This window comes from Pogona vitticeps, chromosome 12, assembly GCF_051106095.1.
Source record: "Pogona vitticeps strain Pit_001003342236 chromosome 12, PviZW2.1, whole genome shotgun sequence".
In the NCBI taxonomy this organism is placed as follows: Eukaryota; Metazoa; Chordata; class Lepidosauria; order Squamata; family Agamidae; genus Pogona; species Pogona vitticeps.
The window spans coordinates 21,762,686-21,784,967 of record NC_135794.1 but is presented as its reverse complement, the minus strand read 5'-3'; the positions used below and the strand labels follow the sequence as shown (position 1 = coordinate 21,784,967).

General features: G+C 43.1%; 1 protein-coding gene across 3 annotated transcripts in view; it reads left to right on the top strand.

Annotated features, from left to right (window-relative positions):
* The window catches only part of NTRK3 (neurotrophic receptor tyrosine kinase 3), a 320,443-nt gene that overhangs the window by 116,445 nt on the left and 181,716 nt on the right, over positions 1–22,282 (top strand). For all 3 annotated transcript variants that reach the window (XM_072981881.2, XM_072981880.2, XM_020781727.3), the window contains exons 7-11: positions 396–537; positions 4,987–5,283; positions 11,343–11,366; positions 12,261–12,328; positions 15,505–15,607. In XM_072981881.2, the coding sequence (XP_072837982.2) occupies positions 396–537; positions 4,987–5,283; positions 11,343–11,366; positions 12,261–12,328; positions 15,505–15,607 (634 nt within the window). The remainder of the gene's footprint in view (positions 1–395; positions 538–4,986; positions 5,284–11,342; positions 11,367–12,260; positions 12,329–15,504; positions 15,608–22,282) is intronic.

Sequence of the window (22,282 nt, the reverse complement as noted above, 5' to 3'; positions counted from 1 at the left end):
GTTGGACAGTGTCATGGAAGCGACCAACATGAATTTGACCCAACTCTGGGAGGCAGTGGAAGACAGGAGGGCCTGGCGTGCTCTGGTCCATGGGGTCACGAAGAGTTGGACATAACTAAATGACAATGAGAACTTAGGTGTCACACCAATAAAGTAATGCCATCCCTACTCTTTCCTCTGCTTTTGAAATAAAACTTAACTACACCCTGGTTGGCCAACAGTTTTGCTAGTTATAGATGACTACATTGATTGTTATATGTTACTTCCAGCCTCTGATCTGCACAATTTAAAAAGAGAACCTCCACTGCCTATATGGAGGTATCAATGAGATGCTTTATTTCTGAGATGTTTTACACTTTGAAAATCTGTGTCTTCTTCTTGGTGATGATTTTCAGACCAATGCCAACTGGACCAACGTCCATTCCATCAACCTCACCCTGGTGAACGTCACAAGTGAGGACAATGGGTTCCTGCTGACCTGCATTGCCGAGAATGTGGTTGGAATGTCCAACGCAAGCGTCCTTCTCACCGTCTATTGTAAGTTGGTGGGGAGAGGAGAGAGAGGGTGGGTTCAAGGGAGAGAAAAACGGTGGGGGAGATGGTTGTGCATTTTCCTGTGGGAGGTCTTGGCCCTTGATCCATGAAGATTTACACATGGCAGATGAACCAAATCTCAGACTTTCCCAGTAAGATCAGTGATCTGTCCTTGGTCTGTGCCAAGGTTTCTGCAGGGTTCCCTGGGGTGAAAGAGGAGATAATTTCAGCAGTAAGCATGCAGTGTCTGCACCGAAACATGTTAGGCTCAACATAGGTTTTCCTCCCTGTGTTCCATTATGTTCTCTGAAAGGCACTTCCTTGATTTGTGTGTTAAGTTCATGAACTGAGGGTGTGTAAAGACAAATCTCTTTAGATATAGGGGGACGTGGAAAACACATGGGGGGAATGATTCCCAGTCCCTCCTCCTCACTACCTTGTCTGCTCTCCTCTGCTAGAAGACAGAGTAGTGTGTGAGAAAGTCTGTGTTACCTTGAACAGTGCTGGAAGACACTGCTTGCCCCATAGCGATACAGATGTGAGGTTCAGTTGTCACACTAATTCCTCCCCCTACCGGAAATGCAAATATATAGAGGTGATGGCTTGTGATTTACCTCAGGTGGCACCGTGGCTTGGGCTTACCCTGTGGTCAGAAATGCTGCACAGCACAGGGGGACATTGAGCGTAGCATTTGGAACATAAAACTGTCAGGCTGATTTGAGGTAATAAGCATGCGTGTCGGGGGGGACGGGGACAGGACAACTTTCGGTTGATCTCCGGCAGTTCCTCTGGCTTCTAATGGGTCCTTCGCTCAAAAGACGAGAAACATGCAGCCTCCTAGATATTACTGAACTACAAATCCCAGCCATCGCAGTCAGCAATGTTTACTGGCGAGGAACGCTGGGATCTGTGGCTGTGCTTAACCAATCTTGCTGCTGCATGTAGATCACTGGTTCTTAACCTTGGGTTACTCAGGAGTTTTGGACTGCAACTCCCAGAAGCCTTCACCACCAGCTGTCCTGACTGGGGTTTCTGGGAGTTGCAGTTCAAAAGCATCCGAGTAACAAAGGTTAAGAACCACTGACGTAGATGATAGCTCAGTGGCTTGGACATAGGACTGTGAACTCAGATCTTGGGAATTCGATTCCCCACTGGGCCTCCTAGGCAGGGGGTGGACTTGATGATCTGTGGGGTCCCTTCCAGCTTTGCCATTCTAAGGCGATGGTGATAATGACATTGGTGATAATGGTGGTGGTGATGATGATTCAAAAATAACCAGACACGGTCAATCAAAATTAAAAATACATTGGCTGCTATTGTATGGCAGATACAAGTTTTAGCCAAAACCTAAGCATTTGTTGAATGTCGGTGCAGTGTGCATGCTGTTCCTAATATTGCTGTTTTTGTAGCTCTGATGCAATAATAATAATAATAATAATAATAATAATAATAATAATAATAATAATAATAATAATAATAATAATAATAATAGGTCCTCCCGGTTTCTTTTCTTTGCCTTCTCACATGGCTGCTCTTGAACTCATGTAGGTCCTTTCAGCAGGGAATTTGAACTTGAGTTACCTCCTCAACTTTTTGCCCGTCCTCATGAATTGGAGATGTAGCGCGTATTAGTCCAAGTGGCCAAACATATGCTAATCTGTCCTCTTTGCATACTGTTTATGGATTGTGTGACTTGACTTTACTCGGCACAATGTCTGGGTGCAAAATTTAAATTAGCTTCAGGGCAAAGTTCCACCCTGCAGCCGGCATGCTGAATTACCTTCACTGGGCTTCCTTATTGGGTACATGTGTTCCTCCCCAAACGTTGTTTCTTTGTGGTCTCTAATCTGTTTATCTCACATAAACAAGCAGGATTGGGCCAGACGGCGTAAGCTGTTGTCATGTCTAAATGGCAGCTAGTGCTCCCGAAGCCACACAAACAATAGAATTTTTAGTGAGGCCAATTTTTGACATTTTTTCTAATGGGACATGGTACCATTTAATTGCACAAGAGGAAGTGCATCTCAGAATAAGAAGTAAGTACCTCCCTATAACGTAAGCTGGCTGGATAGCTCAGTGGTTTAGGTATCTGGCTGAAGAGCCAGAGGTTGGGAGTTTGATTCTCCCACTATGTGTTATGGGAGAAGAGCCAGCCTGGGTAGCCTTGGGCCAGCTGCACAGTCCTAGGGCGCCCCTAGTGGAAGGTAAAGGCAAAGCACTTCTGAGTATTCTCTAACTGGAAAATCCTGAAAAAGGGGCACCATATATCAGAATTGACTTGACAGTGCATGTGTATACAAACCCACACAAATGCACACACACTACAAAGCAATTGGTTTTTGGAAAATTGAAAAATAGTCTCTCTCTTTTTTAAAGGAATAAGTGTTCCTGGAGAGGCTGCTGGCAACCTTGAATACATGAATTCAGGTGAACTGAATTTCAGATCACCATCTCCCTCATGTTCACCCGAATTCATGTATTCAAGTTTGCCAGCAGCTTCTCCAGGAACACTCTGAATTTTGTATATTTCCCCAAAGATTTGTCCTCTTTTTATAAAGAAGTCAGCAGATGTCTTTTTATGGCCAGGGATGGGCAACGTATTCTCTTTTCCTATCAAGGGACATATTTGCTCTGCAGTAATCTGTTGAGGGTCACTTGTTGAGAGCATCTCCTGCAGCTCCCAGGAATCTTGGCCAGCACAGCTAGGAGACAGTCCAAGAACATCTGGGATTCCAAGGTTGGGAAGCCCTGTGTCTAGCACCATGGGACTTCTCTTGCACAGCCATCTACTGCCACTGCCCCACTGAATTCACTACCCAAACTGAGCAGTGGAACAGCAAAAGAAACCTTTGTCTTTAAGCATATGCCTCCTTTCCAAGATGAACCAAACTTCCTGGAGACTTTGAAAAGCATGAGTCTGCTTGAAGGCGAGATCTTGCTCTTCTTGTTCTTAAAGGGGAATGCTCTCTGTGTACGAGAGATGCAGAGACCAGATGCAGGGGAGGGGGATCAGGAGACAGGGGTCTTGTGATTTCATGTGCTCCCAGAGGCATCTGATGGGGCCCACTGTGAGATACAGGAAGCTGGACTAGATGGGCTCTTGGAGCCTGATCCAGCAGGGCTCTTTTTCGGCTCTAATGAGAACTGGGGAGGTTTGGGGTATTGCAAAAGTGCATGGCACACCACATCCCCTTACTTCCTGATGCAATGATGCCTAACAACTCTAACTTTTAAGGGTGCAGAATCCACTCCGTGCTTTATTCTGCACTTCACAGGGCCTGGAGATATTTAGGGGATAGGTTTCAGCACATTGGAGAGCTCCCGTAAACTTCAGCTCCTGGATAGCTCTTGTGGATTATTATTCCTTTATTTAAAATATTTCTATCCCACCTTTCTCATTAAAAAGAACCCAAGGTGCCATAGATCCGGGAGTATATTCACCAGCCTCCAGGGGATTGGAAATGACGCCTTCCACTCCCTTATCAACGTAGCAAATCTAGTAGTGTGTTTGTCTCCAGCAGCAGCTGAGTTTTGTAAGGCAAACAGACCTTAATTGTTCCTTTAGGAACAAACTGCCCCCAATTACTCTGATGAGCACCAGGGATAGCTCACAACAGTAAACTACTGCTGGGGCCATGCATTTCTCTTGATTATTGTTGTTAAGTTGAGAGGAGCAGAAGCTTGAGGATGGTGGTGGCAAATAGTATTCTCTTCTGTGCTGAACACAATTTATTGATACTTTGGTTCTGGAAGTCCAAACTCCATTACACCTCTGGCCACACAATTTTAGATGTTATGGGTTGTGCATGAGTTGCCATGACAGGGAAAAGCTTTTCAACACTCATGTGAGAGACCCACCACACCCACAAGCTATTAGCCTATTCTGTAACCTTAGTATCATACTGCTAGGTTAGGCATTGTGTTGAGCCCAAAAGATTCCCCCTGAAGTCTGTGAACCCCACATTCTGTGTGTTGGTTGTTAAGATGCTAACAATTATCCATCAAAAAAAGATGAATTTCCCTAATTTGGGAGAAGGATGTTGGTTTTCCTAGGCCAGTGTTTCCCAACATGGAAGTTGAGACCCCGAAGGAAGTCATCTAGAGGGAGCATGGAACTCCTTTTATGTGTCATAGCCCTTGGTGAATGATTTCTTCCTTGACCTTTCAGAGCAGGATATTAAAGTTAGTGTGTATGTGTGAGAAACAGGCCCTTTGGGGGAGAAAGAAGCCCCCACTTTCTGAAAAGAGATGATTTTACCTCATTAAAAATGTCTTTCGATGCAGACGTGACAGGTGTCCTGGCTATTATAAATGGGGGCACAACTTGAAAAAGATCTGGAACCACTGTCCTAGACCTACAGAAAGATAATATTCAGAAATCACTGGCTCTCTAGATGGGTTGGTCATCTGAGAGCTGCCATTAAGTCGGTTGACTCTGCTTCCTCCCTTTAGATCCTCCCCGCATCGTTGCCTTGTTGGAGCCCATCCGGCACATGGAACACTGCATTGAGTTTTTGGTCCACGGGAACCCTCCGCCTCAAGTCCACTGGCTCTACAACGGCCAGCTTCTCAGGGAGACAGAGTTCATCCGAATGGAACTCTTCCAGGAAGGAGAAGTGTTGGACGGCTGCTTGCTCTTCAACCATCCAACACACTACAACAATGGGAATTACACGATAGTCGCTACCAACTACCTGGGGACAGCCAACCAGACCGTCAGAGGGCACTTCCTGGAGAAACCCTTTCCAAGTGAGAGACTCTTTGTAGCCTGACTGCTTCCCTCCCTCCTCCCTTGTTCTGCTTTCTCTCTTATCCGTTTATCCATCCCCCCCCCCTTTGGAAACAATTCAATTTCTTTCTATCTCGGAGATGAAGACATTGGGGAGGGAGGGAGGGAGGGATGGATGGATGGATGGATGGATGGATGGATGGATGGATGGATGGATGGATGGATGGATGGATGGATGGATGGATGGATGGATGGATGGATGGATGGATGGATGGATGGATGGATATTACTGAAAGAGAACTGACATCCTTAAGTTATTTTATACTTGCATTTCCTGGCTCTTCCACTGTTTGGGGTTTCAGATTCTGAATCATAGAACGATGGAGTTGGAAGGGGCCTATAAGGCCATCAAGTCCAACGCTCTGCTCAAGGCAGGAATCCAAATTTAATTACATTGAATTTTCCAGCAATGCTGGGGCTAGTGGCACTGGATCACCATGTAATCCAAAATGCCCCCAAATGTGTAAGTACAAAGCATGGGGCAGCTTATTGAGCAGTAACCCATATCAGTCCTAGCCAATCCTCTGCCTGCTTCTCTTTTTGTGGTTTATCTTTTAAGAGGAGACAACAAGTAACACCGTGTATGCAATGCAGTGATGAGAGGGCCGGGGCTGGTGGGGCGCTTCCAAGTTTGGCTTAAGTCGGCCCCTGCAGAATTAACTTGTGCAGGTTCAGACATGTTTGCTGCCATCTGGAATGCTGTCGTGAGAAAGCAGAGTGCCCTTTTACTGTCTCCCACAGTCCAGGCTCCCACAGCAAAATAGGACATTTTGCTATATATAGAGAACGTGATATACCAATGGTATGCTAATTTATTATTTACGCCACACTATACATGGTGCGTTGTCCATACATAAGATAGTGCCGATTAAAAACCCAGTCTTTCTCCAGAAGGCTTAGATGAATGTGCAAGTCCTAGTCAATGTCCATGGGAGAAAGGGGGGATTGAAAGTTTAGGAAGCTGATAAACCATCTGGTTGAGGACTGGCTTATATGAGGCTTAGGGGGGATTCCCCCCCCCCAAAAAAAAACAACAACAACAACTTTGAAGACAATTTCTGGAATCCACCGGTCTTTTTGCAGTACTGCAAGGCTGTATTGTTGGGCAATAATTTGGCGCTCATATAAAATCAACTCACTGTGGAAAGTTCTAAACAAGATCTCTTTCCTTCAGTGTGCTAGTTTTCCATATGCAAGGATTCGGGTGCCCCTTTCTATTGTCAGAGCAGGTGAAATGCAACATCAGGAGAAGATAAAAGGGTTTGCAAAAGAGCTGCGTGGAAGAGGTGTTTATGGATAAATACATATGTGTACCTGCAAATGTGAACGCTCTTAATGTTTTAAACCAAAAATGAGAAACCAGGGCTCTCCCATGTGTTTTCAATTTTTAACATCCAGAGGCCCCAAACACCATAGCCAAGTGTCAGGAATTATGGGTTTTTTTCCAACCCAAATATCCAAGATCACCACGTGTGACTTAAATAGGAATCTAACATCCCCATGATATGAAGGAGGATGAATCAAGGTGACCAATGTGTCTTCTCAAGATGTTGAATGTTCATGAGCAACCATCACGAAGGCTTCCTTCTCTGCTACATTCTTATGGTGCTTTATTTTTCACATGGGTTTGGACACAGCAGCCTTCCAAAGAGAAGATGGCTTTGTGGATGTTGTGCTCCATAAAAAATGAAACACAACAGGTTTTGGATTATGCAGTCTCTTTACCCATAGCCTTCAGTCGTCTGGAGGGTTGTAGCTATGTGATAAGGTGCACACTTTACATCCAGAAAATCTTAGGTTTAATTTAAAAGCATCAGGAAGCAGATTATCATAATGACCATCCTCTGCCTCTGATCATGATAATAAGCTACCAGTTAGATTAGACCGTTGGTTCCTAACTTTGGGTTCCCAGATGTTATTGGACTGCAACTCCCAGAAATCCTGGCTAATGGTGAAGGCTTCTGAGATTTTTAGTCCAAGAACATCTTGGGACCCAAGGTTGAGAACTGCTGGATTAGACCATTTGGGTGAGATGAACCAATATCTTGACCGAGTATAACTTCACAGAGTATTTCCAACATTCTAGGTAAGGCTTTGGGAATTCAGGAGAAAACAGTGCAAGTAGATTCAGTTTCCATCCTCGCCGCATCTTTCCACTTCAAAACGGAGCTGCTGTTATTAACCTTTAGCTAATTTTTTTACAGCGCACTATGATCACAGTGCTTGCATTAAACTCTGTATATTCCCATCGTTGGTAAATGAAAAGAAGTACTTAATTTAACCAGCATGTAACATTGTACATTTTTTTTCCTGGGGATTAGATAGTATTTAGTGTACAGGTAAGCCTTTTTGCAGATCGGAGCTTAAGGTGTCATCCTATTGTACTTTAAGGATCAGCTAATGCTCAGCGGTGACTTGAAATCCTCCGTCTGTATGGGTAATTCAGATGTACTTATGAAAACCCATTCAGCATTGTTCTTGGTGACATGACATGTTGGTTTCTTTGCATATCGCGCAAACACAGAGGCGATTATATCCACGTTACACAATTATTTCCACTGCGGCTTTAACAGAACTTGCTATAATCTGAAAATCAGAAACCAAAAAAAAGAGAGTGCATTTTAAGATGCCGCTGAGAACATGGCAAACTTGTAGTAGTCTAATTGTCAGGCTATCCCCAAAGGATCAAGGTAATTATAGTTTCATGAGTTTATGGTATAGTATTACGACTCTCATTCCTTCTCCAAAGAAAATACCACCACTCCACTGTGGACATGCTGGCCTTTTTTGATTGTGGAAGCTAAGCAGTGGCAGGAAGTGTTTGGAAGGAAACCTCCCTGCTGCATGCCATCTACCGCCAGGAAGGTCTTGGAAAACCCCCTGCCTGATTAGCTCTACATGGTAAAAGACCTCTTCCTATGTCATTTCACAATTCCTGAAGCTCAACAATGTACTCTATCTTTCACACATAGTATGCCTTCTGCCATTCTCTGCTTTGTGACTTTGGCACCTATTAGGTGCCAGATTTTCTGATGCTCGGTGGAGGCTGAAAAGCAGAGGTAATTAAGGAAGCTCCATCATTCAAGCCCCCAAGCCATCACTCGTCTCTGCCATTGGAACTGGCAAAGGGGCATTGCCCGCTGGGGCTATGTGTGTCAACCTTTTGTCTTCATTCAGCTTTAGTTCATTGGGTGAAATGCACATCCAGACATCTGTTGCTTTGATTCTGCTTGGACGTTGTCACATTTCTTGACTTAGTGATGTAATGGAAGCAGTTGTCCAGGTTCTGTGGCTGCCCCTCCTTATCTAATCCTTTTAATTGGAAATTGAACCTGGACGTAAAGTGTGTGCTCTACCACTGAAGTCCCACCCATCAGTGGGACCCAGATAATGGTCCTACTTAATGGATAAGGTCATCATCTGAGGTCCTATCATTGCCTAGTAAAGAGAAGACCTTTTTTGGTGGTTTTTCCCTGCTTTTGGTACCCTCCACCACACAGGATTCCTGAAATCTGTTCTGATGCATTTCTTATGCCAAAAGACGACCTTACAAAAAATATCCTGTACCGTTGTTGATCTGGTATATTTTGACCGTTGTCTTAGTTGTGTTCACTTTGGAAGCGATTTGCTGTTTTCAGCTGCATCATGCTCCGTAGTGCTTTTCCTGTTTTATTGTACCTTGGTTGGTAAGATGCAAAAATAAAACGACTCAATGTAGGAAGTGGCCCACTTGACAGAGCTTGGCAAAGTTTCTCTCTTCGACTGTGAGTTGTAGTACAAAAATATAAAGCTCTAGGGTGCTTTCCCAAAGTGTCTCTTCCCCACCAAAAAAAAAAGCTGACCTCTGTTCTGAAGGCAAGTTCAGACTCTGATGGAATAATAAGAATGATTAAAAAAAAATCCACTCCCTCGAGACAAGATTTGTTGTGACCTACTTTGAGATCTGAAAGTGCTGATCTGGCCGATGGTGTCCCAGCAGAAGCAAATCTCTCCTTTGTTGATGGAGGTTTTAGTGCATCACACATTCTCCTCCCAGCATTTCCTGGGGTTACACTGTGCTTACCCATTTCTGGGGAGTTTCAGTTACCTCTTTTCAGAGATAGCGACATTCTGTCCCTGGTCTTGAAAGCCATGTCACATTGACCGCGCATCAAGTTTTAGCGTGTTCTTCAACCAGCTAAATGGACCTGGAGTTTCTTTCCTGTGTTCAGTTGAAGCTATCACTGGGGAACATTCAAGGAGCCTCGGATTTTGCCATGAAGCGGAGCTAATGGAAATATATATATTTGAAGATGTTGAACCTAATGAGTTGAGGACTTCACATAGAAGGATGTAGCTGATTAGGTTACACAAGTCCAGAGCAGCTTTCCAAATTCCTTTAGCCTGTAGATCACCATCATAATTCTGTGCAAGACATCCCAGGTTTAATTGCCAGAATGTGCTGCTAGGAGAATGATGTTCACAATTCGGAGGAGCTGTTGCAGACAATAAAGGAGGGGGGGAAGGGCAAGGTAAATAATCCAATGATTTACCTAACATTAGTCACAAATAGTTCCCTGCCAGCTTTCCCATGTCTTAGAAGGCTAAAACAAAGTGGCTTTTTTTTCCACCTATGGCGAGTAAAAGAGTCTCCAGATGACCATGCAGGGAAGGTGTGCATCCATGTGCCACAATTTCAGCAACATAAGTCAGTCCAACCCTAGATCTGCATGTATTTAATTATCAGTATAACCATGGACATCAGACCATTTCAATGTGTTATGCAGTTGTCTGAAATCATGCAATTTGAAGGAAAATATAAATAGAATGTCTGCATTGCCCATAAATGGTGTATGAGTCTGAAGTATATTTGGGAGACAAGAGTGAAGAAAGATAAGATCTGTTAGGGATCATGTGATAACAGAAGGGAGAACAGTCCACATTATGTGTCTGCTACTGCTCTGATCTATCTATAGTAAACATTGCTTTTTAAAAAAAAAAATTATGCAGGCTGATCTCTTGTAAGACGGAGCTGCAGATTGATTGAGAAAGACTTTTATCCCACTTTCCCAGCACTTGCTCAAAGTTGTTTGTGAAGATGGGGAAAAAGAAAATGTCAATAATATAAAATCTATTTTAAAACTTGAAAAAAAAGAATTACAGGCAGCTGTAGCAGGAAGCCAGAAGAATTCCAGAAAGAGGCCAGAGGCCCTTTGAAAATGGAAATTTTGCAGCCCGTCTATGTGGCAGACATAAAGGTCCTTTTTTGGAGCTGGGCAGGAGGTATTCTAAAGGCATTCTGTGTCTGTTTGGTTTGTTCAGTCGTCGTTATTATTGTTGTACCATTCAAGAATCAGAACAACTTAGCTGATAGCGTATCTCACGCTAGTCTACCTCACTATGACAAGGATACAGGGACTGACTCGGCCAAGGTCATCCAGTAAGCTTCATGGCTGAGTGGAGACTTGAACCAAAGCTTCTTTTACTGAAGTTGACAAATCTTCTCGACAAACCCAGACTGCACCCCCCCTTTTTTTAAAGCACAAAAGCTAACACCACTCTCCATTTAATTCTCCGTATTTGAATTGTTTTGTTTTGGTGCAAATTTAAATGACCTAACAGTCATTTAAAGAGAGTGCTCAATCACTTGGGGAAAAGGGAGTGACTAGCACACCTGCTTAGCAGCGGGGATGATTCTCCATGGGTGGCTTCAAGGCTTCTGCTGATCTGGCTGCTTATCGGCTTTCAAATTTCAATCAGAGGTGGCTTGGGCTACCCTTCCAAATGAGGATGCCTTGAAATAGAGGATTGCTGTCTGTAACGTAGGGCATATGGCCAACCATCTTTTCCTTTTGAACCTCTCCAGGCATGAGTGCATAATTTCAGAGTCATGCATTTAAGTTGGGAAGACCTTGTAAGAATGGGAGGGATTTTCCCAGTACATGATGGGCTTCATTGTAAGGACTATGTTGTTCCTTAATCATGCAACTTGTAACCATGTTTCTTCTTTCTTTTGTCCGTTCTTTTGTTTGTCTTGCAGGCATTTCAGATGGCATTATCACATGTAAGTCCCTCCGTGTCTGTTGCATCAATTAAAAAAAACTGTCTTGTTCAGAAAAGTAACTAAGTACTCTGCTGGGGAAAGTCAAAGGAACAGAGAAGGCTAGTGAGTCCGATTCCATGGGGGTGGTGAATCCACTCCAGGTATTCATGCAGATTTTAAAGGGGGCTGTTTGGAGGAGATGGTGCAGCACCTTGGATAACTCCAGGAGAGTTCTGAGTAAAACTTGGAGCGGGTGAAGAGCCCCCATGAAACTGGACTCACCAGCCTCCAATGAAAAGGAGAGAAATGTTTGTGTGGTGGGGAGTGAGGCCTGGGAAAAAAGGGGGCAGAACATGGTCAACCTTAAGCTCCCAAAGATGGGCAAAGAAGGTGCACAGGTAGTGCCTGACGTGTGTCTTCAAACATTGAGAAATGACTGAAAGAAGACATAAAGGAGGCGAGGATGCCCCAAATAGTTGTACTTGGCCTTACCTGACCATGCATTGTGGCCAACACAAGGGCTATGTGAAGAGCAGGGTCAAGTCTTAATGGAGGAGATGGGTTTTGAGGGGTGCTCTGGAGGGACAAGTATATACAGGACACCTTGAAGAGTGCCTCAGATGGCATAAGGGCCAAGTGAGGAAGAAAGAACAGAAGCTAACAGAAGGTCTGGACTTCTTTGCATTGAGTGGGTGTGCCATCGTCCAGGAACGTTGTCAGTCATGAGATCAGAACTGGGGGTCCATCATCACTCCAACACTAAGGAAGAGGAGTTTTTTGAAAGCAAGAACTTCCCCAATAATTGTTTAGATGTTTCAAATAAATGTTGATGGGGGTATAATATTGTTTAGTGGGTTTAGCTTGTTTTCTCCTGACTTGTAAGAGAATCATTTTTTCTTTTCTCTTTGTTTTCAGTTGAGTATAGTCCAAGCCCTACTCCTCTTATCACAGTGACGCACAAGCCAGAAGAAGACACGTTTGGGGTAAGACTTGTGGGATCAAGGGAAGGGGATGGCTTTGTGTTCCTTGCGGAGAAGGGATTTGGCTGCCTTAGAGCTCTTTCTGAAGTTTTAGCTTGAACTCAACCCTTCTTGAATGCCCACACGAAGCCGTTGATGCCTAATGCTGTGGTTTGCTTGTTTGTATGGTTATTCCGAGCCAGCCTTGATTCCATTCCATTTTATTCCTTGCCTCCTTCTTCCCCTCCCCTCCCCCTGCACTTTTCCCCTTTTCTTTTCTTAAGAGAGGAGGAGAAACCAAAATCAGCTTTCCCAGCCTTGTGCCCTTTGTCTTTGTTGGCCTAGAGCTTGCCTATGTTGGTAGGAGCCTCATGGTTATTAATATAGGCATATACGGACACTCCACCCTCTTCATCTTAGCCCTCATATGTGCACAGCTATGTCTCAAAGAGGATACATGGATGTCTCTGTGTATGTGCTATTTCCATGTGACCAGAAACCTTGATTTTTCAAGTTTCCCCATCAGAGACACCACACAGCTAAAAGACTATTTACCTGTGCGGATTTAGCTCTCAACCAGAAAGTAACTAGAATGGAAGCATACATAACTTGCCTGTTTTGTTTGCTTTGGGGTTAAGATTCACCCTTTTGTTGAACATCTGAATAAAGTTAATTTGTCTTGCTTGTAATTGAGACAATCGTGAAAAATTCTTCGGATCCCTAGTGTGTTTGTGTACAGGGGATGGGTGAGTGATATTTCAAGTGAAATCTGGTTGGTTGCCAAGAGACAGAAAAAAGTCCCTACATATAACTGTGTGTACGTGTGTGTACGCATGCAGGCAGGCACATTGGCAGATGCTGCCTCTTTCTGCATTCATGCATTGATAGTTGGCCAGTGTATGAAGATTTCTATGAAAGAAAGATGTTCAGCATTACATATATGTGTGAGTTTGTGTTTGTATGTCATTGTGAGTGGCTTTGGTGTTATGAGTAGTCAGTCAGTTATCAAATACTAGGCATGGGATTTTCAGAGTTTGTGCATTCTCGCCCCAAGGAGTCTACAGGAATACCCTCACCCACGTATCTTGGGATGTTAAATCAAGTCCTGGCAGCCGTTTTCAAGTTCTTATGCTAATGAATTCAGATTCCAGCAGACATCTTTGTCTTGTGGAGAAGACAAGGGGAAAGGGTGTACAAGGCTAAAGTCAATGGGAGCTGCAAGGGATTATAGTCTCTGCTCATTAGGCCCTACATAGGAAGCCTCTTATTAAAAAAAAAACTCCTTGGCAGACCCATAATCCTTTGTAGAAATTCCCCATGCACAAACTTTTTTCTTTCATTTTCTTTTTTAAATCAGAGGAGAGGTGCGTCCCATATTTTCTTCTTCTAGTGCTAAAACTGCCCAGTCTTAGGTATTGTGAAGTTTGCCTTTGCCTGTTCATGGGAGGTGTCATTTGCTCTGTCACTTTGCCCAGCAGAATAATTTGTCCTGTCCTCATTACCTCTTTTTAAATTGTGGGTGGTGAGTTGGAAAGGACCCTCACAATGAACTGGCTGGCCAAACGCTTCTGCCCTTTGGCTGCATAATTGCTACAATGGATTTAAGTGAACGTTCCAAAACGCTCATTCGAACACCCAAGGCACATGTTCTGACATTCACTTCTTCCCCTGCGGGTTTCCAAAAGGCCACCTGCAGCCAGAAAGCCATGGCAGAAAAATACCTCAACAGACTTGATAACATGCACCGTGTATAAATAAAAGCAGCCAGATAATCCGAGGCTGGATGAGGCACCAGCCTAAGAAGGAACAGAACATCTCTTTATTTTATGTGACGTGTATTTCATTTTTAAAGGAAAGGGTTTTACAAGCAAAGCTAGCTGCAGAGAGCAGAATGATTGTTTTTCCCAATGCAGGAGGAAGAACCCCTGAGAGAAAGCTGTCTGTGTACTGAAAAGCCAGGAATAAATATTCTGTCAATATGTGCAGAAGGAAGCGGCTGGTGCCTCTAGCAAAGCTTTCTCTCTGGAGCAGATCTTGCCTGCTCTGTTTTCTGTCTTGCCCCTTTTCTCTTGCTTTGTTTTTGTGTCTCCGCATTGCCTTCCTCCATCCCCAAGGGTACTGAAGGAGACAGAGTTGCTACTTCGACATCATGCATCTGAACTTGAATGTCCTTTTTGGGGCACTCTGCCCATCACAGTGCAAAAAAGCCTGTATCTCCCACCCCATGCATGCTCGCTGGAGAACTGTGACGAAATCCTGGCTCTGATTGAATGCCCTAGCACACCACATTCCTGGGTTATCCTCTCTTTTTGTGAAGGTGCATCACAACTGTGTTGGGGTTTTTAGTCCGACCTTTAACATTTCCAAGCTGTCGGATGGAGACTCTGTGGAATAAAAGGAATGTGTGAAAAGACTGTTGGCTATCACATTCCAGGTTTTTTGTTATATTGTATGAGAGAAAGAGGGAAATAGAGTTTGCTAATATGTCTAACATGAAAAGCCAAGCAAAGGGAACGGTACAGTTTTAAAATCTTCACCAATACACTTCAGTCAATAGTGCACGTCTACCAAAATAGGTGCATTTCTAAAACACACCTTTTGTCGGAAATGTTCTAATGTTCACAGAATGGCTTTTGTAAATACCTAGTCACCACCCCCGCACACAACTATTTCACGTTATAGCCCACACGCACACCTTGTGTTTTTCTTTTCATCAGTACTTGACAACTGGATAGCTCAGTGGTTTAGCTCTCTAGCTATGGAGCCAGAGGTTGGGAGTTTGATTCCCCACTGAGCCTCCTTGGAAGGGGCTGAACTCGATGACCTATAGGGTCTCTTCCAGCTCTGCAGTTCTAAGATTATCATTATGATAATAAACCTATATCCGGATCCATGGAGCTGCCATGGATATTTGCACAGCTTCACAAAATGCAATTATATACTGAAGACACTGGTTGAAAACCATTAGCTTTCTCACCTCTGCACAGTCCTTATCCATTTCCCCAGTTTTTCTTCTGTCTTCTTTTCTATGCCTTTATTTCTTATTTTAAGCAAAACGTGCATGTGTCATAGCTTCCCACTGTATCATATTTATTCTTACCATACATTATAATCACATAGAAAAAATGCAGTGAAGCCTCTTTGAACCTTGCAATAATCATACTTGATGAGCCACTAACATTCAACATGTTTTTTCACAGGTATCCATAGCTGTTGGACTTGCAGCCTTTGCCTGCGTCCTCCTGGTGGTCCTCTTTATTATGATCAACAAGTATGGCCGACGGTCGAAGTTTGGAATGAAAGGTATGAGTTAATCTATTTCCACACACACACCCCAGTGAGTTCTTTCAGCATGCTGGGATTTTTTTTTTCCATACTCTCTTTGTCTCCTGGTGGACCTCAGTCCTGGTTTTGCTGATACATTCCCAGTGGACTGCCAGCCTAGCAGTTCAAAAGCATGCAAATGCAAGTAGATAAATAGGGAGCACCTCGGTGGGAAGGTCACAGCATTCCATGTCTAGTTGCGCTGGCCACATGACCATGGAAACTGTCTACGGACAAATGGTAGCTCTACGGCTTGGAGACGGGGATGAGAGCACTGCACCCTAGAGTCGGACACGACTAGACTAAATGTCAAGGGGAACATTTAACTTTACCTTTCCCAGTGGAAATCCATGTTGGATATAGAAATGCCTAAACCAGAAGTGCCAAACGGAACTATATCCCAATTACTAAATGAGGAATGTCCATGCTGTGATAGAAAACAGAGACTTTAGCAACAGGTGGTAAGCACAGGTGTAGGTGTGACTGCAGGTGGCCAGAGTTAATCATTGTTTTGCACATTATTACTCATTGTTTATGAGTCTGCATGTCAGAGTTTCAACATTGCTAATGAACAGTTTTTCTTCCAGTGATAATGGAAGCGATAATGTGGGCAGCTTCTTGAAGCCTATAGATGCATGGCAGAGAAAGGTGAATGATTGAATAGGATGTCCAAGGTTGATGTAGGTATGAATGGCTAGGCTATCTGTTCTAGCGCTAAGGATTATGAGATGTTAATCAAGGGAATATTGCCTGATTTACAGAATGTTCTCTGTTTTGTCCTGGTTCTTTGGGTATTCATTTGTTGCCTTCATGGTGCTTCGGAGTATGGTTCCTACCATTACTGTTGAATACCACTGTGTTCGTCCTGTCCTGATCATATGTAGGATTGTGGCAGATGGCTATGGGTGGCTTTACCAACCAGGTAGTGCCTTGTGTAGAACTAGAGTTTCAGAACCATGGACAGCTCCAAGCTGCTTTGGCACATACTTGAGATTTTGTCTTGGACTTGGGTCATATACCTCTGTTCCCCCAGGGGTCTCTGTACCCTTCCTGAAACTGGAAAATCACAGGAAGGTGAGGTTGTCATTTGGAATCTCTCACCCTGTTGCTGCTCAGTTTACTTCCATGTTGTTTATTGCCTAATCTGTTAAGGAGAAACTGGGTTATGTGTAACCCAAGCATAAAAGCTGAAATACTTTAGGGAAAATTGAGTCATGGAGTTTTTTTGTGTGTCTCCTATTCTTGGAGTTGGGAGCTCAAGGGACATGATTTATTTTATTTTGTTATTTCATTTCTGTACCATTCCATTAGTGCATATGTATTGGGATTTTGAACATGCTAAACGCAAAAACACCCAAACAAACAATAATGGAAAAAAGGAAGAATATTTATAAAGAAATAAAAGTATCATAGTCTATGGATCTTGGAGTTATCACAGTTCATGATAAAATGGACATACCAAAGGAAATCGGACCATGAGTGGACAAATCTCAGTACCTCTTTCCTTCAGATTCTAATTTCTTCCTCTTTGTCTCTGTGTTTCAGTGTTAAGCTCCTTTGGTCAAATTTGCAAACAATGTCACAAAGTTTGAGAAGTGTTTTATCAAAAATGAATGAAAGAAAAACACTCACACTTCTGCACTGGCTAAGTTCAATGAGTAGAGCTGTTCCTAGTATGGAAAGGATCTTGTTATATCTGGCTGCCCTATGGGTGTTGATGTTGAAATGCCTGTTTCACCATCACAAACAGGGTGGTGGGCCAGGCAAGGGTTAAAGAGCTAAGCCCTCACCATTCTCTGTCTGGATCGGCAAGTCCATCAGATGTTGTGCACCTTTTAATACGGAAAAGCTGTTCTCTGTTTGATAAGCTCCTCTACCAAATGGTCATTTCCACAACTTTTCTCGTGAATCACTGACATAAATGTCCTTCTGCAGAGTTTTTAAAGGCCTTTTTTTATTGGTGAAGTCGTTAAGCAGAATCTGCAGCATATGAAGGTAACTCCAACATAGGATGGCTCCTTCTTCCTTCTGTGATTTATCTTGACACTATATAAGTGAAATGCACAATCGAAACCTTTTGCTTGTTATTTGTAAGGAGAAGGGGGTGTTGTTGCTGTTTAAATAATCTTCCCATACCTCTTGGGTATGTATGTTTTGGGGGGCCTCATTTACGAATAGTGATTGCACAGCTTCCCAATGGATGCAAACACAGCACCTCAACAAATTATTGCTCCATGCACAATTAGTTTAATTGTGCACCGTTCTAAATTTCATTAGTAGTGAGTTAATACCCTTTTGACTTGTTGGTTGGCTTCCCATTGCGGGTTTCAGTTTTCCGAGTTGAGTCAAGCAAAAAGGATGCTCCTTCCTTCCTGGGCCATGTGGTGGTCCCTGCAAACTTCTGGATATGGGCCTTCCATGGAAAAACGTGCAGGAATATCAGATGTTCCAGATTACTAGGGCTGAGTGGCTCAACAGGAATTTGCAGGACAGAATGGAGTTTGAGAAACACTGCTGATTTCCATGTATCATTTCATACATTGGCTGAAATCATATTGCTTTCCATCATAAGTACAGTCATGCCCCGCATTACGACGAAACCACATGACGACAACATTTTTGTGATCACTTTTGTGATTGCAAAACGATGGTCTGCATAGAGTTTTTTTGCTTTACAATGATCGGTTCTCTGCTTCGGGAACCGATTCTTCGCAAAATGATGACTTTCCAACAGCTGATTGGCTGTTTCAAAATGGCCACCAGGTAAATAAAATGGCTCCCCGCTGTTTTCTGGGATGGATTCATCACAAGACAGCCACTGAAAATGGCTGCCCTATGAAGGATCTTCGCTGGACAGTGAGTTTCCAGCCCATTGGAACTCATTGAAGGGGTTTCAGTGCGTTTCAGTGGGCTTTTTATTTTCGCATTACGACATTTTCGTTCTACAGCGATTTCGCTGGAACGAATTAACGTCGTAATGCGAGGCACCACGGTAGCTCTAGACTCGCCCCACCAAATCCATGGGGACTTGCTGGGTCATCTCCTCCGTATGTTCCATTGGTTCAAAGTAGCCTACTCTAGTTGAGTTTTACTATGTCAAAGCAAGTGACAATGAGAGCCGGCCAGTTTGAATCAATGCAACTTACAGAAAAGTTGACTGACCCAAATCATCATTGATTCAGTGGGCCTACTTATTACATTGAGCAACAGGGTCTTAGCCACTGGTGTTAAATGCTACAAAGCTATGCAAGGTTTCACTGTTTTAAAATGTTATTTTCATACATGCTGACTAATACGGTCACTTCTTTGAAAATGGCATTAATTTGTTACAGTATTCTATCTGTATATCTCTGATAGAGCTCTATATTTATGCCTATCTATCTGTCCATCTACCTACCCACCCTGTTTCCCTGAAAATAAGACCTAACATGAAAATAAGCCCTAGTATGATTTTTCAAGATGTTCGTAATATAATCCTTACCCTGAAAATAAGCTCCAGTTAAGTGAAACCCCACCCTCCACCCTTGTGCAGCAACCAGAAGATGAGATGACTGTAAAATAAAACATTCCCTGAAAATAAGACCTAATGTGCTTTTTTTTTTTTTTTTTGGGGGGGGAGCAAAAATTAATGTAAGACTCTGTCTTATTTTCGGGGAAACACAGTATATAGTAAATAAAAACGGAAGCATCTGGATTGAATGGTGTAAGAAACATTGTAGGTGTTTTATCTTTTAATGGATCATTTGTTTGTATCATTAGGCCTGTTCCTTAAGCTAGCAAATGAGGATGCGTGTTTGTTATGGTGGCGTAAAACTCTTTTATTCTTGGGTCCTGAGAACCTTGAATTCCTGCGATGAAAGGAAGAAGGGCCAGGCTGGGAGAACCTTAGAAAAGGAAGATGAAAGAATACTTCAATGATTACTTGCAAGACGTTATGCGATGTTTGAGGAGCTGCTTTATCATTGGCTCATTTGATATTCATTTCTAATGACCCTGATCAGAGTGACTGCACGGACGTGGAAGTCAAAGGTACTTGCAGTGCAGTTCTATTGTGCTTTAGAATCCATTAACGGGCACTTGAAAGCAAAGTGGCCACCTCTTTGATTAAGATCTTGGGCCAGAAGTACCATCGTTAGGATTGAAAGGGGACCTGCTCTAACAGTGTCGGCTTAAAGACAGAGAGGTGGTCTGAGAGATCTCAGACTGCACCCACATCTAGATTTGAGCGTTGTCTTCTCCTGCCCTGATCACTCTATGGGGAATGCTAGATTCTGAAATTACCATAAGGAGAATTTTTGCTCTGATGACCAACAACACGGCTCTACCATTAGGCGTAGGTGGGCAATGTGCAGTCTTCAGGGGACCAAAAGCAGGGTCTTGCAACAGAGGCACTCAAGATTCCTACATTCTTCCCCCAAAAAACATTACAATTGTTTCTTGGGGGGAAAAACAGGCTGAAAAATGCCTAGAAGACAGGTGTATGTATGTGTGTGTGTGTGTGCTATTTTGCTGCATTGTGAGATGCCCCAACAATGGGTCGCACCCCACCACAATGTTTATTTCATTTTTTTTGTTACTAAAGAACATGGGAGGTGTTTAAAAAAACCCTCAATACATCCATTTTTTAAAAGGAAATTGGGTGGGAGGACTGTGAGTAGAGACCAGTGAAATCCAGAGGTATATGTGCATAGCCTCATTCCTTTGCTTTGGAGAAGAGAATCTCTATATTTCAAGGAGTGTAAAGGTGGTTGGTGCTATTTAAGACATCACACCAGTACAATAGGGGATGTAAGACATTGTCTAACAAAGAGTGATGGGGCTAGACCTTGGAACCTCTAGTTTTCATGCTAAATTGGTGATGTATTCACTTATCAGGGGTTCCCAATGTATTGTAGTGGACAGAGTGATGAACTAGGACTCTGGAGAACAGGGTTCAAATCCCGGTTCATCCATGGAAGCTCGCTTGGGGTGTGGAATTGGTAAAATTGCAGCTATAATGTCTCACTTACCTTGAAAGCCCAACAAGGATGACGGTAAGTCAGTTCTGACTTGTCAACACGTAACAACAGCATTCACTTACCAAGGCTAAATTGTGAAAAGAAATTAATTAATTATCTTAATTTGCTAATTCATTAAACTAAACCAAAAGTATAAAAATGCCCCAAACCCTGTAAAAAAATTATCTTGAGTAAAATAACAGTTTAATGGGGGGGGGGGGGAACACAGATTGCTCCTTTGAAACATAATGATTCAATCTCAGTGATGTGGGAACTTGAACGAGAGAAGGCTATAGAATTCCGCTCTGATTTGTAAGAGTTTCCCATAGTCACCTGGTTGACTACTGTAGAAGTAGAGATTGGTGACCTTCAGAAATTAAATTATCTTCAACATTTTCAGGCCACTTTTTGAGAGTGAAAATGGATAGAGGCCAACTGATCTAGATATCATTGCTAGATCATCCCACATACGTCTAGTCCCATTTTTCTTCTATTGCTTCATGTGTTGTGGGGAGACAAGTGTAGAGGAGAAGGAACAAGAAGAAAACCCCCTGCATTCCAAAATCTCATCCACGACTACCTCCCCAGTTGTACTTTCCAAATTCCTGAGAGATAGGGTGAGGAAATGTCCAAGTCATTGGATATACGTATTTTTTTTCTAAAAAAGTTAAAGTTCTTAAAGTTAAGATGGTTTTAGTGCTTATTTGCTTTTAATTATTCAGTTGCATTTTCATTAGCACATAGTCTAATTGTTTTTTTAATGATTAGCTTGTTAAGTTTTTAATTCTGTTCTTTTTTTTTTAATATTGTGAGCCAACTTGGGTCTCCTTATCGGGAGAAAGATGGCCTATACATAAAACAAACAAATAAAATAAAAAATAGAATGTGGCTGGATAGCTCAGTGGTTGATGCATGTGGCTGCAGAGCCAAACGTTGGGAGTTCGATTCCCCCACTGTGTGCCTCCTGGAAGTAGAGCCAGCCTGGGTAGCCTTGGGCCAACTGCACAGCCCTAGGGTGCCCTGAGAAGAATGGTCCACCATTTCTGGAAAACCCAAAAAGAGTCGCCATGAATCAGAATTGACTTGACAGTGCATGACAATGATGTGGGAAGTGTATATATTGCTGGTGGAGGGTTAGATTCAACATTACGTAAGTAGCATTGCTCATGCGGTGGAAATTCCCTTTTCTATCCTTCATGTTCCCTCCTCTACACGTCCTCCATATCTCCTCCAGAGAGTTCCCGACTTTAAAGAGCAGAACGTGGAGAGTAGGTTGCAAGGGGAAAGGAAAGTCCACCCCACCATCAGTGCCCGCTGTGTTGGCAGCCACCCAGACTTCAATCCCCCCTCCTCAATTTGTATTAATGTCCTTGGACTTTGATTCAAAATGCAAGCTTTAGTACATTGAGTGCTGTTGCCAGCTCTTATCTGAGTCTCTTTTTTAAAATGCTGTGTTGTGTGCTGAAGGTTCCCCCCCCCCTTTCTCTTCTAAAAACATTTGAGCTTTAGAGCATTCTGGTCTTGTCAGGGTTATGGCCTTTCTGTGTTTGTATCTTTGTTTTTTCATTGGGTTTTTAAAAGCCTCTGAATCTGCTCCCATTGCTCAATGGTGCTTATTTTCACCTGCCTTTGAACGGGAGGAGTGGTTTCAGTGGGA